An 18,677-nucleotide genomic window follows, 5' to 3' on the forward strand; every position below is an offset into this window, starting at 1 on the left:
CTTGCAGAAGGCATTCACGCCTCAACCTCTCTATTTTAGAAAGTTTTAGGGAATGTTGCCCAGTCAAATTTTCAGAAAGCATATTAGATTGAAAGATAATATACTACTTACATATTTGATCCTTATTTTGCAAGAATATTATGATATATTTCCGGGTTTCCCATAGGGGCAAGCTTTTTCAATTAATTATCCCTTCTGATAATAAGAGAGAACTTTCTATTTTAAGCACTAGTTTGAGTGTAGTAGTAACAAATTTGATATATGGTTTCAAATTTATCATTTTGTGCTTAAAGCAGATGATGTGGGCAATGATGACGAACTTGATCAAGATCCTGTAATTCTTTAATTCCAAGTTGTCATGGTCCTTAGTCCACTTAGTCAATGGAGGCAGTCGGCCTAACCTGACTAATGGATCCTTGTTGGTAGCTATGGATTTCTTCGTCTAAGAAAATCTTATAAATCTAGGATGGATGTTCCTAATGTTTGTCTATGAGGATAAATTGAAGTTATCCTTAGCTAATAGAGGGCTTTGTGCAATATCAAATACACCCTGTAATTCATCACAAAGAGGAACTTGCAGACTAGCTATAATCATAATTTAATGGTGTTATTTCACAGCAAAATCACAAAACCAGAGGGCCTTGATCATAACCATTATGTGGTGCCATTTGGTGGTGAAACCATTGGTTAGAGGACATGTGATATTCTTATTGGTGAGGAATTATTTGAATTTTAGGGTGTGTGAAAAATAGGGCATACTATTTTGGATAAATTTGAAAACTTTACCTTTTTAATTTATGGAAGATTACATATATGTCCACATGAAGTGTAGTTAGTGCATTATGTTGTTAAATAGGGTGTGATAAGAATGAAAGAGCACCGTTTTGGCTCTTATAAGAATATTGCTTTGTGTGCCAATGTGCTTGAGGAGGTGATAGAGAGGACCCATGTATATGAACAAAACAATAAAGTTGAAGCATTTAGCACAATGACAGTTTGATGATGTAGTAGATGCCAACTTATATTATTAAAGTGTGCCTAGTGACAGATTTCCGATCTTCTTTATCACAAATATCAAGTAGAGGTGCAAGAAGACTTATGGGTCATGAAAGAGGACCTATGGACCTTTCACTATAAGGCGTACAAGATGAGAAAGATGATAGCACGTGGGTAGGCCATTAGATATCTCTTGAAAATTCTACAGAGGCTTATTGGTGTATATGGATATTGGAAAATTCTTTTAGAAAAGTATCATTCAATTAATATGGATACCTTTCCTTATTTTAACATGATATGCTCTAGATGTTCCTGTGGTTGAGGCTTTAAACCGCCTTCTTTTTTGAAGGGGAACTGAATAGCACATAGAAAGTCATTGAGAAAATTATGCGAATTTGGAAATATACTAGAGTGACTATCTTGTTTGATTGTTTGTCTAAATTTAAGAATAGAAGCTTTATTAATATTTTGATTAACAATCCTCATGACATTATTTTCTTATAGCCTATTGAAGCATCAAATCAGATAAAGGATTCAGAGTATATTTTTTGGTCTTCTTGAAGTCATAGAGGAGATTGGAGAGTTTCTAGTGGTTCAAGTTGTTACAGATAATGCTACTACTTATACTTGAAATAAGTGGAGATAAGAAAGTATATCTATCGGATATCATGTACATTACATTGCACATATTTGATTTTTGAAAAACATGAAGAGTTGTCTTAACATAGGAACGCCTTAAGCAAAGCATAGATGATTAGCAAGTTCATCGGTAATTATTTGTGGATTTTTTATTTTGATGAGAAAATTTGTTAAGTAGAAACTTTTATGGCCTATTACATCTAGATTTGTTACGCCCTATTTGACTTCACAAAATATTTTGGAAACAAAGCATCCTTTGGAGATTGTGTTCTCTTCTACATGATAACTAAATTGTGCTTGGGCAAAGAAATCTGAAGGGAAATGAGTTAGGAAGATTGTTTTGAATGAAAGTTTTTGTTTACATGTTTGTTATATAATAACAATAACAAAGCCATTGGTTTAAATATCCTATGGATTTTATTTATAATTTTATGACACTGTCACGCTAAGGAGTTGTTAACGCATAACGTAGGAAAAGAGGAGTTCAACTACAATGAAAATTGGGAAAGAATGATGGGAATTGGTAGCTTTAATTTCATCTTCATTTGCATGCCATGGGATATTTTCTTAATCCTTAATTTTAATACGCTGAGAACAATTCAATTAACAGGAGATCGAATTTGGTTTAAACCACTGTATGGATAAATTTTTTGTTGACTCAATTGAGAAGGTGAATGATGATTTGCAACATGTAGCATTTAAAAATATGCAATGATTTTTTGTATTACAACACGTCAAAGATACAATTGCAAAATGTTCCTCATATAATTTTAAACATTTATTGGAAATAAGGAAGGATTCTTTCAATTTTAATTGTGATTTTCTTTCAAATTTAATTGATTGATGGATGTAATTTGGTGATGACACTCTGAGTAACAGCAATTTGCTATTAAAGTTTTGTGCCTTATCTTTATTTGGTTGTGAGTGAAACTGGAGTATTTTCAATCAAGTTCATTTTAAAAGGAGATATCATTTGACTATCTTAAGAATGAATTTCTTGGATTACATCATATACAACAAGTGATTAAAGGATAGAGATTTGAAGAAAAAAATTTAGAGGATGATGAAGATTTCTTAGTTTGTAATAATACACCATTAGAGGATGAAGGATTTGTGGATGATGATAATAAAGTTATGCCTTTTGATTTGGGACAAAAGATCTCAATGTTGATTTCTTAGATGGGAATAAAAGCAAGATCAACATTTCTAACACAAGCCAACAAGAAATAAATGAGGAAGATTGGGAGAATGCTGACACATTTGTGGATGAGGCAAGGGAGAAAGAAATTCACTGTGACGATCATTCTAATTAAGACAGACTAAGTGATGAGAATGTCAGTAACTTTTGAATTTATAAATTCTAAGCTTGGTGACATGTTAAATTGTTTATTTTGATTTATAATAGAAGGGGAAGACAGAAATTTCTTGTGTTGAATGTAATTTAAATTATTATGTTATTAGTTATTATTTTGATATTTTATCTTTCTTTGATGTTTGTATAGCACTTCATATTTCATGATTTGATATTAAGATATTAATGTGTTCCTTTCTTCCTTTACAGAATTTGTTACTTAATATGTTAATCGGTTGGGATATTAATATATTATTTTTTATTTCATACTTTGATGTTGTTACAATACTTTTTTATTTTGTGCAATTTGTTGATTTTAAGGCTTATGCCTTAAAATGCTCCAAGACTTGCAACTCACCTTACAAACAAAAAATGTCTGAATACTCAATTGCTTAATTTTAAACCTTATTTTTTCGTTTATTTACTTTTTGATTGGTTTTTTAATGTATGAATGGGATAAGCATATATCCCAAATCATTAACATAACCTACATACTAGCTTTTCTAAACTCTCCTAAACATCTCTCACATTCATCATAACCTCCCAAGGTGCCTCAACCTCTTACTAACCCGAAGATATCCTAGTCCATTTTTTTTGGCTGTTTGATCGCCGACGATGGAAGAAGCTGCGGCGTTCGCCGCTGATCATTGGATTCCTCTCAGCGATACTAGTATGAAGTTTGTTCGCTCTGATGGTTCTCTCAGAAATCTCAAATCCTGTATCTTATAGATTAATGAACCATCATCAGAAGTTCTGAAGAAGACACCGGTTGTTCCAGGAAAAGGCAAAGGGATTTTGACTCAATCGCCTGTGAAGAATTTTAAGTTACCGAGTGATTATAAGAAGAATTTAGCTGACAATGAAGCCTCGTCTTTGTTGGGCTTGAAGCTCTTTGTGAACAAATATAATAACCCAATTGGTAAATCTCAGTTTGTTGAGAATGGAGTCTCCTTTTCGCAAAAACTGATGGAGAACACGTCAGATATTCGACGTAATACCGAAGAAGATGTAACCTTAAAAGCTTCTGATTCTAATCCTATCAACTCATGGTCCAGGAAGCCAAACATCAAAGTTTCGTTCAATGGAAACGAATCATTTCTTTCGGAGGATGGTGAATCAATAAAACTCAATGAATCCTGTTTGAAGATGAATGCTGATAAACTACAATTATCTTTGGTAGTGAAGGTATTTGGTGAGAATGCACCTGTCATTGTAATTGTTAGAGAACTTCGCCGTCAATGGAGTCAGTTTGGAAAGTTTCATATTACTTCCCTTGGACTTGGCTGGATTTTATGTTCCTTCTTTGATAAGGAATCAGTTGACAAAGTTTTAGAAGGTGGCCCGTGGTATGTCAATGGACACATTGTGGGAATTGATAGATGGTCATTAAGAGGATTAACTTCCCCAATTTGGGTCATATTTCCTCATCGACCTTTAATTTGTTGGGATGAAGAAAATGTAGCTAGAATAGCTTCCAAGATCGGAATCCCTCTTTGAATCGATGGCAACATGTTTCAATGGAGCAAGAGGAAGTATGCTAGAGTTTGTGTTCGTATGCCTCTGAATCAGCAATTTCCAATTGGAGTTTGGGTAGAAGGTTCCTTTGGACGTTTCTTTCAAAAGGTGGAATATGAAAAAGTTTCTACTTTTTGTTTCAAATGTCGAAAAGTGGGCCATCTAGATGATAAATGTAAAGATGATTTGGTGGCATATCAAAAGGAACCAGTGAATTCCTTGGAAAAGGGAATGCAGTCTAATTTCCCTCATTCTCAGCATGAAGTTGATTCAGACAGAATCTATGGGCCATGGATTCTTGTCCAAAATATGAGAAGAAGGAAGAAGCCAGTACCTGATATGGGTAAGGTTAATCCAAAAAACAACAACTTTAGAAAAACTAAAACAGTGTTTGTGCAGAAATCTTCCTCCAGTCCTTCTATAGATCATTCTGTTGATGAGAATGTTGGTAGGGGAATCGTAGAGGATCAAGGAAGAATTGTTGAAGACACTCTTGTTCCAATAGTAGATGAGGAAGTTACAGTTTGAGGAGAAGGAAGTTTCAGATTCTGATGCTAGTAAGGATGGTACATTGAAAGTTGATTTCAAGAAGAATGGTGCTGCAGTAGATGATAACAGGAATTTGTCTGGTGTTAATGAGATTTTGTGTATTCAAACAGTTCATAATTCAACTGAAGATAAAATATGTTCAAAGTTCTGAGCAGTCACACTTCTGATGTAGAAGGAATTATTGGCTTTGTTGACAAAGGAGATCTAGAAGAAGGAGAAATCCATTGTACCAAATCTATTCTTGCTGTTATTGAAACAGAGAGGATGGATGAATCTGTTAAAAGCAAAGGTAAGCTTCTTAAAGAGCTTAATTCATTGGAAAAAGACAACATTTTACTTCAAAAAAGGAAAGGAGAAGGTACTAAAAAGAATAAAAATGGGAGTAATCCCATTTTTAAATCCAAATGACATCTCTCTCATTTTGGAATTGTAGAGGGGCTAGAAAGATTGAAGACTCTCAATACATAAGGGAGTTTGTTAAAGATCTTGATGTTTTTTATGTTGGGCTAGTAGAAACAAAAGTTCAATCTTTTGTAAGAGAAGAAGTTAACAAATTAGTTGGCAGTAATTGGGATTTCTTCAATGTCCCATCCGAAGGTTTGTCTGGAGGAATTCTAATTTGTTGGATGTCCAGCTTTTGCTCTTTTTTCTATTATTCATGCTTCTCCTCAAGTGGTTATTGGTTTGTTTAAAATTCAAAATAAAGGTGAGTGGCTTATTGCCACTATTTATGGCAGCAACGACATTTATAAGAGAAGACAACTTTGGGAGGATCTCCAAGCATTTTCTAATTCCAATATTCCATTCATCATAGGAGGAGATTTCAATTGCATTCTTTCTCAAGAGGAGAAGAGAGGTGGGAAGAGGTTTGTTTTCTCTCAAGGGCCTCAAGATATGCAAATGTTTATGAAGAGGTTTGATTTTCATGACATTGGGATAATAGGTCCTAAATACACTTGGTATAACAATAAAAAAGGAGAAGCTTGCATTCTTGAAAGGCTAGATCTTTGTTTATTGAATTCTGCAACTTTGAGGATCATTCAACCTGCAGCAGTTCGACATCTTGGAAGAATTGCATCAGATCATTGCCCAATAGCCATCAATATATTCAGTACAGGGTATAGAAGATCCAAGAGATTGTAGTTTGAAGAAGTTTGGTCTTCTTTTTCAGCATCTTGAGGAATTGTTGCCAATTCTTGGAAGAAATCAGTTGGTGGGGATGATGTACAAAAACTTAATCTTAAATTCAAGAGAGTTCTTAAAGCTTTATTTCATTGGAGTAGAGCCAAACATGCAAACCTCAATATTCTGAAAGAAAAGTTGAAGGCTGAGATCATTGCTTTGCAAGAGGAGGAAGCCAGTTCCGGAAGTCTCTCGGAAGAGAAAATTTCACTGTTAAGATTTAAAGTAAAGGAGTTGAATTCTACTTTGGGAAGGCTAAGCTCTTGGTGGAGACAAAGAGCTAAAGTGAAGTGATATAAAGAGTGTGACTTGACTCCAACACATAATACTTCCACTTGGTTGCATCTGCTAGACGTAATAATAACTTTGTTAAGCAAATTAAAAATCCTGAAGGTGCTTTGACTGAGGATCAAAGCTGTATTGAAGAAATTTTTTCAAATTACTTCCATGAGAAGTGGAGATTCAAGAGATGCTCTCTCACCGGATGGCCAAAACTTTCTAGAATTCTTGATGAAGTAGACAGGGACCGGCTCAAAGCAGAATTTTCTGAGGAGTTGGAGACTGTTATATCTCAGTTGGAGAGCAATATTTCACCAGAAATAGATGGTATTTCTTATTCATTTTTTAAATGCTATTGGCCCATTATAAAGATTGATGTTTGGAAGGCTATTTGCCTTTTTTTTAAATCCGGATTGATGTGTGATGAATGGAGAGAAATTGTTGTGGTTCTTATTCCCAAACTTAAGAATCCTATGACACCTTCAAATTATAGACCTATAAGTCTATGTAATTCTATATACAAGATAGTGGCAAGAATGTCATTGAACAGGATTGTCAATTATATTCCTAAAATTATTTCAGAAAATCAAGTTGCTTTTATAAAGGGGAGATCAATTTCTGAGAACATCTTGCTCACACAAGAAATCTTTCATAAATTCAGAAATTCCAAAGCTAAGAAAGGTTTGATGGCCATTAAGGTGGACATGGAGCAAGCATACGATAGTATGGGGCGGAAAACCTTAAAACAGGTGTTGGAACTTTATGGTTTTCCATGGTCTTTTTTGAAACTCCTCCAGTGTGTGGTGGACACCAAGTATTCCATTATTGTTAATGGTATCAATACTAATTGGATTTGGGCTGAATGTGGGTTTAGGCAGGGATGTCCTCTATCCCCATATTTGTTTATCATGTGTTCCCAATTGTTCACCGAAGCATTCAACAAAAACGGTGCTAAGATAGGAGTTAAGGTGACCCCAAATGCAGAAAAAGTTTCCTATCTTCAATATGCAGATGACATCATTGTATTTGCGGAAGCTAACCGAAGAAATGCTAAGAAAATTAAGAAGATTTTGAAGGAGTATAGCAGCTAGACAGGGCAAAAAATAAATGATCAGAAATCCTCTCTGATTTTTAGAAAGGCAGTTCACAGAGATAAGTCCAAAGTGATGTCTAAAATCCTTGGCTTTAAAACAGTTGGTGAAATGAATTATCTTGGCATTAAGATGGCAATGAGATGACTCAAAGCTTCAGACTTCCAAAATGTATTGGAGAAAGCTTTTGATAAGCTCAATGGTTGGGGCAATCTTTCTCTCACTTTAGCAGGCAAACTTCAATTAATTAAAACCTCACTCCTATATATTCCAATTTTTATTTCTACCCACTCCCTTGTGCCGATGGGGGCGTCGTTGAGAGATCTAGATAAGCTGTGTAGGAATTTTCTCTGTACAAAGCAAGATAAGATTAGTGGAATTCATTATGTGGAATGGAAAATTCTATGTAAACAGATCAAGTTTGGAGGGCAAGGTGTCATGTCAGCAGCAGACAAAGTCAGTTCTTGGAGAGCCAAATTTGCATGGAGTTTGTTATTCAATTCTGCTTCTTTGTTGAATAGAATCCTTATTGCTAAGTATGGAAGAAATTTCAGTCATTCTGAAACAAAGTTTGGGAGTTCTTCTACTTGGAAAATCCTTAATAATGGAGGTAAACTTCTTCAACAAATTATTAGATGGAAGGTATCTGATGGTGAGAGCATTAACACTACTAAGGATATTTGGATCCTTGATAAGTGTATAGAAAAATGGCCTACTTTTGTCTCTAATTTACATGAAGATCAATGTTGTTTGAAGTTCTTCTTACATGAAGGTAGCTGGAACATCCAAAAATTGAATCAAGCTTTTGGTAAGGAGTTAGCTGAATTGATTTCTTCGGTCCCTATAAATGCTGGAATTCAAGGAGATGAAGTGGAAATCTTATACAAGAATTTTGGGAAGTCTCTAGCCTCTTTGATTTCTGATCAAAGCAACATACATGAAAAAGAGGATGTTAGTTGGAGATGGTTAAAGAAGTTGAAATTGAGACTAAGAGTAAGTATTTTCTGGTGGAGATTAATCCATAAAGCAATTCCTTCTAATGAATTCTTAATTTATAGAAGAATTATCAATCATAATGGCTGCCGAAGAGGATGCTGTGCTGTGGAGGATGCCAATCACTTAGCAGTTCACTGTTTTTTCCTTAAAGAAGTCATCAACATCATTAAAAAATGGGGATATGATATCCCTGTTTTATCAGATCTGGATAATTGTTACAAATGGCTTTCTTAATTTTCTATTTACAATCCTTTCATGGGCAATTTGTATTGTTCTGCTGTTTTCTTCTCATGGAAAAGTAGGAATAAGCTTATTCATGGGGTGAAAGAAGATAGTCTACATGTTATTGCAGTCAACGCTATCAACTTTGCTGCATTAACTTTCGGCCATAATCTTATTTCGGTAAACTGGGTTTCTAATCAGCATTTGTGTTTCCAATCACTTGGAAACCCCCTCCAACCGAATGGATCAAACTCAATGTGGATGCTTCTCTTGGTAAAAATTATATTGCTGGAATCGGAGGTGTAATTAGAGATAGTAAAGGTAGATTTTTGTTTGCCTTTGGTTTCAAACGTACACATTGGGATATCTCGGCACTTGAGATGGAAGATTTATTGGCTTTAAAGAAGGTAATACAAGAGTGGATGTATGATGCTAAAGGAATCATTATTGAAGGAGATAACTACAATGTTATGAAGCATATCCAGAAGATCTTTAATTATGGTTTAACTGTAGGTAACAATCCCAAATTTCTTGATTTTTTCTTTCTTAGAAATTTCAATCAAGTTATTATTCAATATGTGAATAGAAGATGTAATAAGTTAGCCGATTGCCAAATTTCTTGATTTTTTCTTTCTTAGAAATTTCAATCAAGTTATTATTCAATATGTGAATAGAAGATGTAATAAGTTAGCCGATTGTTGTGCTAACCTTGCTAAGGTTTGGTGATTATATTTGGGACAATTTGGTTACCAATAACGTTCTTCCTTTCTTCTACAAAGTGTTGAAGGATGAATGTGATACTCTTTACTTTGTTTAGAACTCTTTATTTTTCTCTTGATTAATAATATTGCTTAGTGCATCTTCTCAAAAAAAGAATGGGATTTGATAGAATCTTCTATGTGCTTAGTTGTTGGAAGGAGAACTATGTTGTTGTTGTTGTTTAATTAAACTGGAAATAACCTGATATTCAATTCTTAAGCCCAAAAATCTGGGATAAAACAAGTTGATGATTTTATAATTTTAACTTTTGTTCTCTATCTTTTTGTTTTTAATTTTTATTTTGAAAACATTTTTATCATCCTAGTCAATTTAAGTTGAGGCTGCTCCATAGCTCAGAAGTGTAGAAAAAAATTAGGTCGTAATCCCCTTCACCTTTTCTCGAAAAAGTTAAGAGTATTGAATTCAAACCTTCAGAAACAAAATCCTTTTTTTAAATTTTAATAACTTTTCAAATAAAGTACTTGAATTTATTCTAGGCTTGTTCCTTCCTTGGTATCAATTTTATCCGAGCGCCACATTCTAATCTATATAGTTATATATGTAATACTAAATCCTACTGATGTAGAACGGAAAGGGGCTTTGCTAGGGACAAATCTCCTCTCCAATTTTTTTTGACAGCCAGTTCAGATTTCACCAAAAATCTGAGAGGAAATTCTCAGATTTTCTCTTGAGAAAATAGGGGTAGGAAACACGCTCTAAGTCCGCTTCCCAAAAATCTGAAAACTGTTTCAGATTTTGATCCAAAATTCTGAGAGAAACTTCAGATTTCCTTCTTGAGAGAATGGAAGTGGAGAGAAAGGGTTTTGGGGTTTAGAACTCAAGTGGAGAGTTGAAGGTGCACAGGGAAATTTGGGAGATAAACAACCTAGGTTGGGACTTTGAGAGTCACGGCCAGCAGCAGGTTGGATCCCAAATTTCTTCCAAAAAGGGGAGCAAAATTTGTGGACAGATTTTGAGAAAATCTGTAAGGGGATTGACGGGACTATGGAGAAAAATTAGGGAGTTAATTCCTAATTCTACTCTACAGGTTTAGAAAGTGAATAATGGCTTGGGCTTAAAAGAATTTCGGTTGGCAAGAAAGGGGAATTATTTCCAAAGAGGCTTAGTAAGAGATTAGGAAATAAATCCTAATTATCCATCCAGTGGGCTGGCAGCTTTCAAACCAGGGAGGGGATTTCGGGAATGGATTTGGGTTGCCAAACTTGGGATTTGGGATTTAGGATTTAGGAAAGAAGTATTTAAATCTAATTTGAATTTGAAATTCAAATAGAAGTCATTTACAACTTTAAGTCATTTACAAATAGAAGTCATTGACAAGGAGAAATGTGCAGAGAAAGACTTGGTTGACTCAATTTAAGAGATACTCTCCCTCGCATCGCATTTCTCCTCATTTTCGTCCTGCATTATCTGGTATCAGAGCATGGACTCGGATAAACTTGGACGGACTTTAGATTGGTTGGTAGGTCAACTAGGCGCCGTTAGTCAACAACTCAAGGAGGATCAAGCGGACTTAGCCGACCTCCACCGTCAAACAATCAAACGATTCGATCACCTAGAGCGAGGCAGGACTAACCCACTATTTTATGCAAAAACCCCTTCATCAAAGGATCGAAAGAAGGCACTAAGAGACAGAGAGATAGTGGATAGAGTGGACAAATGGATGGAGGCCAATGAAGCCTTCAATTTCCCACTCAGTGTACAAATCAAAGAGAAATCTAAGGTGATCAATAAAGAATCTAAAGAATAAGATGAATTGGTTGATTCCATTACAACTCCTACAGAAGCAATGGTTTCTTCTGACCCCGTTAAAACTCCTACAACGAAGAATGTTGATGAAGCTCCTATATATAGGGCCTTAAGCTATTGTAATAGCATGGTTAATTGATATAAAAAATTTTGTTTTCCACACTTGTGTTCTTCTTGTGAGAGAGCGTTAGTGAGATTCCTATGAGAGGAATCGAAGTCTTCACCAGCCGCAGGATGGGTCCGAGCTCGTGATTTGAGTCCCTTGGAGAAGGGCAATCGTATCACCCACTAACCTTGGAGACAGCCGGATTCGTGGTTTTCTCTTTGCATCTTTCGTTTTATCTTCTATCTTTTGTGTTGTTCCATCTTCTTCCTCCCCATCTTCGGTTGGCCAACGGACTCATCTCTACCCGAAAACCCCCCCTCTTTCTCCATTTCCACCATAAGCCGCCGACCACTCCCCTCCTTTCTTCCAACCAAATTTATTTCCTATTTTAGATTAAATTGAATGTGGGAAGATTTGAAATTCGAAATTCATCATGGCGAATTTTCAAAATCTTTCCTAGTTTAAATAGTCTATTTTAGGATAGTTTCTTAATTAACTCAATTTGAATTTCAAATTCAAATTAAGTTTAATTGAGCCCTCTACCATCTCATAAATCTCCTCTTTGGGTATGAATTATTAAGGGATAATTCCGGAAATTCAAATTTCGTTGAATTTGAATTTCAAAATTATTTCCTAAAATAATTCTCCTATTTTGGAAAAGTTTTTATTTTAATATAATTTGAAATTGAATTTCAAATTGGATCACTAATAATACTTTCCAAAATCTTATACCTATTTTAAAGAGCGTTATTTTTTTTTTATTAAATTCCCTCTTGGCTTATCCCTGTCGCCGGCCACCTATTTAGTCAATTAGGATTTATTTCCTAGCTGACTCATATTTCCCTTTGCAATTAACTCAAATCTTTCCCACCCAGCCGTTACTTCTTAAATCAAATCTTTGATTTAGGAAAACAATTCCCTTTTTTCCTTGTTCTCTCACCCGCCCCCCTCTCATTCATTAACTCCAGCTGAGTTGGGAAAGAATTTCCAAATCTGAGAATTCTCAAAATCTCAGGGAATTAAAGAACCATTTAATTCTCTAGTCCCCCACGTGAAGATTTGGAATTAGAATTGGAGTTATTCCCTTAAGCTAATTTCCAAATCCCTGAGATTAGGATTTTGTATTTAATTCCTAACTTATTTCCTTGGTTTCCAAATCCTGTTTGCTGTAGTTGGCCAGATTTCCTCAGCTTCCTGCTGTTGGCCGAAACTTTCAAAGCCTCCCCCTTGGGTTAATTAATCTCAAATTTCCTCTCAATTTTTCTTCTGTAAAAAAATCTGAAAATCAACAAATTTTCTCCCTGCTGCTGGCCGAGAACTTCAAAGGCTCTTGTTGGTTGTTTCTTTCCCCACCTCTCCTCACAAGTTTTGGAACAAAGAAACCTGAAAATTGCTCTCAGATTTTTGGTGAAGAGATACTCTCCCTCGCATCGCATTTCTCCTCATTTTCGTCCTGCATCACCTACCTTGCCAATTGGATTTTCTTTGCCTTCTATTTGAATGCCATGCTGTTTTTAAACATATCACTTAAGTTTTTTTGTTTGGATGTTTCCTTTGTAATAGTTCATTAATGGCTAGTCTGGATATATGTGTAATGGATAACTATAAGTTTTATTTATTTATTTATTTTATTTATTTTTTTATAACTATAAGTATTCCTCTTATTTTTATGTCAATTTAGGTTGCCAATGTCTTTATTGATCATTTAATAAAATGTTTATATTGTGACGTATTTTGCATGTCTATTAACAGAAAGTTGTTATTTGGACAAACACAGATGTTTTAAATGTGTCACATATAACCGGATTGCCTGCAAAATTTTTTATTTTTTTTTGGCAAGAGACCTGGCTTAGATTGATCTCATTAAATTAGGACAAGAAATAGTTTCAAAAATAGAAATCAAGTGATTAAATTTCAGTTTAGGCTGCCAAACCAAAACTCTAATGTGAATGCCAACAATATATGAAGTACAATGCTAGTACCACAATATTTTACGCAGGCTTGGGAGTCCATGTAATTTTTTTTCTTAGTTGGAATCCTTACAGATGCTACAAACATTGTTTCTTCTAGGGTTGTGAGATGATTAACTATACTCATCTCATTTCAATTCCAGTTTTATATGATTTATATATTTTTAAGGTCTTATTTTTGTAAGCATTCCTTATCAGAATGGGATCTTGGTGGCTTTCCTGCTTGGCTACTTTCTATAAAGCCTTCTCTGAAGCTAAGGTCTTCAGATCCTAGGTACATTAATCTGGTATGTGTCCTTGAAGATCCAGCTATTTGTGTCATTTTTCCATTTCTTAATATTTTCCTTTTGTTTGAAAGAATTTTTTCGATAAAAAATAATTGAAAAATGGTTCTCCACCAAGAAATTTTATGGTTATATTCGTAAGGGATATCTTTATTTAATTGCATAAAAAAATGGCTTCTTGTATGCTTATGAAATTGCTCTAGGAATATATAACAGGATCTCATGCCCTGATAAAGGCTTTTGAATGTTTTGCTCCCTTCTTTTAGATTTAATTTTGCAATTTTTCTGGTGATATTTTTAATAAATGTGCTGGCAAACTCCTTAGTGACCAAACTTCTTCATTTAAAAAATTCCCTATCAAAATGTAAATTCTCTTTTTGAAACTGTTAATTTTATCTTGAGCTTTTGCAGGTTGAGAGATGGTGGGGAATTTTACTTCCTAAAATTGCTCCATTTCTGTATGAGAATGGTGGCCCTATTGTCATGGTTCAGGTTGTGGGTTAATGCCTTTTTAGTTGGATGATTTTTCTTCCTGTCCTAGCAGTCTATTGGATATCAGCGGTTGCTTAAAGAAGTATGTTTGCTAGGTTGAAAATGAGTTTGGATCATTTGGGTATGACAAAACGTACCTTCGCTACCTAGCTACTTTGGCCAGAAGACATCTTGGGAATGATATAATTCTGTAAGAAAATTGTTGTTGCTTACTAATTCTGTCTGTTTCTTTGAAATATAATTGCAGAAATGACCTCCAAAACAAAAAAAATTGATGTAAAAAAAAACAAATAAATTTTAATGCTAAAAATACAGATAAAGGAAGAAATAGTTGAGCCACGAACATTGATATATTTTCTAGCAATCACAAAAACCTTTTGTATGATTATTCTTGGTGCCTCAATGAGGTTCTTTTTTATCAGAAAACTAATGGGAAACGCTGACCTTCAGAAGGTACTGAATTTTGCAAGTAATCTTGTCATGGTATAACCTTGAACCAGGTCGATGGAGGCCATTCTACTAATAATGTGCTACACCATTGCTCATTAGTATGGAAACCAATCCACAAGTAAACTTTATGGTGTTAGCTCTCAAATATGGAAAATGTGACTATCATTGTTTTCAATAATCCATCATATACAATATTATTTTCTATTTCTTTGTTTCTTGTTTAGGATTAAAATAAATTAGGTCCTTTAATATTCTCTTTAGTGTTAGCCAGATAGTGAGATTCATTGTATCTAGTCTGCCAAATTCTGAACCTACGACTCGACTTAGATTGAGTTGAATCAGACCCAATTAGGCCCGATTGAGTTCAATCAACCCAATTAAATCCAATTGAACCAAAATCGACCCAATCTGAGATCAAATTGAGTTAAGGCTAGCTCAATTTAAACTCAAATCCCTCTCAATAGGTAGTTCATATTTTCTTAAATCGATTACTGCTGCGTTGTCGAATCCCATGATTTGCAATGTCTTGGAGCAACACATAGAGGAGATGGGATTTTGGTGTCTTCAGTTTCTGACATACGAAACGAACAAGAGAGGGAGAGAGGCCTTTTATTCTTTGCTTCCTACGTGCTGCGATCGACGATGTGAGATGAGCGAAAGAACTCGTTTCTCTTGTGCCAGTTTAGAGGGAATGAGGGAGAGAGCTAGGAGTTAGGAACTCCTATTCGTGCCGGCTTGAGATGGAATCGAGTAAGAGGAGTGGGCGGGTAGAAGAGAACCTAGGAGCCTCTCCTTTCATTCTTGGGGATCGAATCAAGTGCAAGAATAGTTGTTGGGAGTTTCTAGTGGCCGTCTCCAGTAGATCTAGCGAGTTAGATAGGAGATCAAGTGAGAGGGGCGAGTGATTACAGGCTCGGCATCTACTCATGTGTAGTCTTAGGTTGAAGCTGAGCAAGCGATCAGTTCAGGAAGTTTTTTGGTGGGTTATAAGGAGAAACGAGTAATTTCCTGCGGAATATTTCTGACGGATTACTGACGCATTTTTCGATGTGATTTTCGACGAATTTAGTTTCGCTAGAAATTCCTGCAAATTTAAATTTTCTGATAAATTAAGTAATTTAATAACTTATTGTCAAATTATATTAAATTAATTAAGTTAAATAAGATTAAATTAAACTAAATAAATAGTTTGATTAAAACAAATAAATTAAGGGCGGGCTGGCCGCTTGGGCAGAATTCAATTATTTTTTAAATGTTTCTTGCATCGATTTCCTACATAAAATATCTGTCGGAAATGTTTTTGTCGGATTATGTTCGCTGGAAAGCCGCTAGAAAAATTTTCAGTGTGTTTTTTCCGTCAGAATCATCTGATGCGCGTTTTACCAACAACAATTTTCTCGTTCGAAATCCGCCGGAATGTGTTATTCCTATGGAAATTTAATGATTTTTGATGAAAAAGTTCTTCAGAAATCAGCCATTTTCCTATAGTGGAGGGAGTTAGGGCAGGCATTTGTGCACAATAAGTAGCAATCGAGGAAAATTGCTCGTTCCTTCTTCATTTTTGGTCTTTCTGCGGCTAATCCAGAAACCAAGAGAAGAAGAGCTTTTTAACTAGTTAAGTCATTAATAGAAATCAACAACATTCTCTACTGCTCAACAACTTTAGTTACTTCGTCCTCCTCACATACTCACTCTGGCTAGTTGGTTGCGGCGAGGCATCATCCAAGACAAAAAACTTTGTTTCAGCTGCCTTTACCTCTTCAAGGTAAAATTGCTATTTCCGGAACCGCCGAACACTATCTTTAGCTAGGTAAACCCCTTGAAACTTAGTAAACCCCTAGGACTTCAAGCTTCTGTGGATGTGGTTGACGCTTCCGAACCTATAGGGTTTTATAGAAACTTCATTTTTGCTCTGCAAAATATATGTACCAGCTGTCCTGTCCACAAAACAGCAAAAACACAGATTTTTACTTGTTTTCTCTCATGTGAGAGCCCGAGGAAGATAGTGATGAGCGCCGAGTGTTTGGATTTGTGTCCAACAATCTCTAAATGCATGAAATAGCATTGATATTGTACCCAACACCTTCACCTAAAATCAAACTCTAGGTTAGGTGCTGCCATTTAATTCTAAATCAAATGTCTACTTGTAGGTTTTCCAAATGTTGCAAGTTGCATGTATTTCTACCAAATTCTCATGTCATGACAAAATTGACATAGAATGTTGGAGCTCACCCCTATTTGTTAGGATTTTTGGATTTTTATGAATGTTAGTGAGTATTCAAAGGTGAATTTAATTGACAAATTGCACCCGAAATCATTGTGCGGCTTTTCATAAACCCCCAAAGGTTTATGTTACAAGTCTCACAATGTTTAAAATCAATTAAACTCATTTCGAGTATTTGCAAAACCTTAAATATTATGATGACAATCATCATTTGCTTAAAACATCTTAAACCCCTAGAATTTGAAAGACAACGGAATAGGCTCATCTAATTCTAAAATAAATTTGAGATGTCTTATGGGCCGTAGAAAGGCCATGAATTTACATCCCTTATGTTTCAAAATTATTTAACTGTATTTATGTAGCTTTCAAATTAAATGATGGGAATGAAATAATCAAAATTACTAAAATATTGCAAATCCACCTATGTGCTTCTAATACTTTAAATCATGACAAAATTTATCTATATCTTTGCTAAAGCCACAGTTAACCTCATTCCCATTTGAAATTAATCCAAAAATCTCAAAATAAAAATATGGGAACTTTCTTTTAGGAGCCCTTCTCCCTCATGCGTGATGTTTTGGAGCCTCACAAGGCTCTAAACATTTCATTACATGAATCATAGTATCCCTTAGGAGCTACCATCATTCTAAGAAAATCCTAAGATCATTCTGAATGAAGTTGAACAAAACTCAACTTAATTCGGTCTACCATTTTCTCCTTTGTTTAGTGTTACTTTGAACTCACAAAGAGGTTTCTAAATGACCTCTAAAGAGTTTAAGAAAGCATTTGAGGCTCTTATGGAACAAATATTACATGAATCATAGTATCCCTTAGGAGCTACCATCATTCTAAGAAAATCCTAAGATCATTCTGAATGAAGTTGAACAAAACTCAACTTAATTCGGTCTACCATTTTCTCCTTTGTTTAGTGTTACTTTGAACTCACAAAGAGGTTTCTAAATGACCTCTAAAGAGTTTAAGAAAGCATTTGAGGCTCTTATGGAACAAATTTGTGGGCTCCGAAAATTTGGCCCCGGCCTCCGCTCGCTTTTCTTATTCGGCGAGGGAGTTTTAACGAACTAAGTTCCGGGGTAAATTTTGGAAGGCAGATGGGTTTGTAGGGGCCCTCTGAACGAGTGGTTTTGCGCCAAATGGCACCACAGATAAGCGTTATTGGCCGAGGCCAATACGCTCCTTAGTGGCGTTAAATCCTTGAGATATGAATCAATAGGATATGATCAAAGGGCACAAAAGCCCTCTGTAAGCCTAAGGTGGATTCAAAATTTGTCCCCTTAGAAACCCAAACATTCAAACCCCGGTCTATAGGTTCCCTTGGACGATAGCAAACCCATGGCTGCCGACAAGGATCCTTCTGTCAGGTTGGGTCGACTACCTCCTCTGACTAAGTAGACCGGGACCACGTGGCGCCGGTACGACGGAACCTCATGGAATCTTGATCGGGGGTCCATCATCCATTCCGCCACCAGTTACCTTTTAAGTGCAAGATTGGTGAATATTTTCTATTTTTAATATCAAACCTCCAATTTACCCAATATCCAAACCTTTCAAATTTCAAATTTCGCAAATCCAATTTCTACCAATACTAATCCATTGCTGCTACTATATGCCAGATAACACCGTATATCCTACGTATCGGATTGACGACTAGCCTTAATTCCGAAAGTTCTCTCTCGTGATCGGGAGGGTAATAACTATAGGGGCGCTTGCGGCCTATATGGAACCAGAACTCAGATCATAAAAGTTCCTCGCAATAATTGAGGGGCGAATCTCTGGTGTGTCTTATC

At 35.4% G+C, this 18,677-nt stretch overlaps 1 protein-coding gene across 1 annotated transcript in view; it reads left to right on the forward strand.

Moving 5' to 3' along the window:
- LOC110115366 (beta-galactosidase 8) overlaps positions 1 to 18,677 on the forward strand; it is a gene marked incomplete at its 3' end in the record, with an annotated part of 89,636 nt that overhangs the window by 17,986 nt on the left and 52,973 nt on the right. The window contains 3 exon segments of the mRNA XM_028694616.1: positions 13,621 to 13,709; positions 14,118 to 14,198; positions 14,294 to 14,388. Coding sequence (XP_028550449.1) covers positions 13,621 to 13,709; positions 14,118 to 14,198; positions 14,294 to 14,388 — 265 coding nt within the window.

Source organism: Dendrobium catenatum, unplaced genomic scaffold, assembly GCF_001605985.2.
Source record: "Dendrobium catenatum unplaced genomic scaffold, ASM160598v2 fragScaff_scaffold_510, whole genome shotgun sequence".
NCBI classification, from domain to species: domain Eukaryota; kingdom Viridiplantae; phylum Streptophyta; class Magnoliopsida; order Asparagales; family Orchidaceae; genus Dendrobium; species Dendrobium catenatum.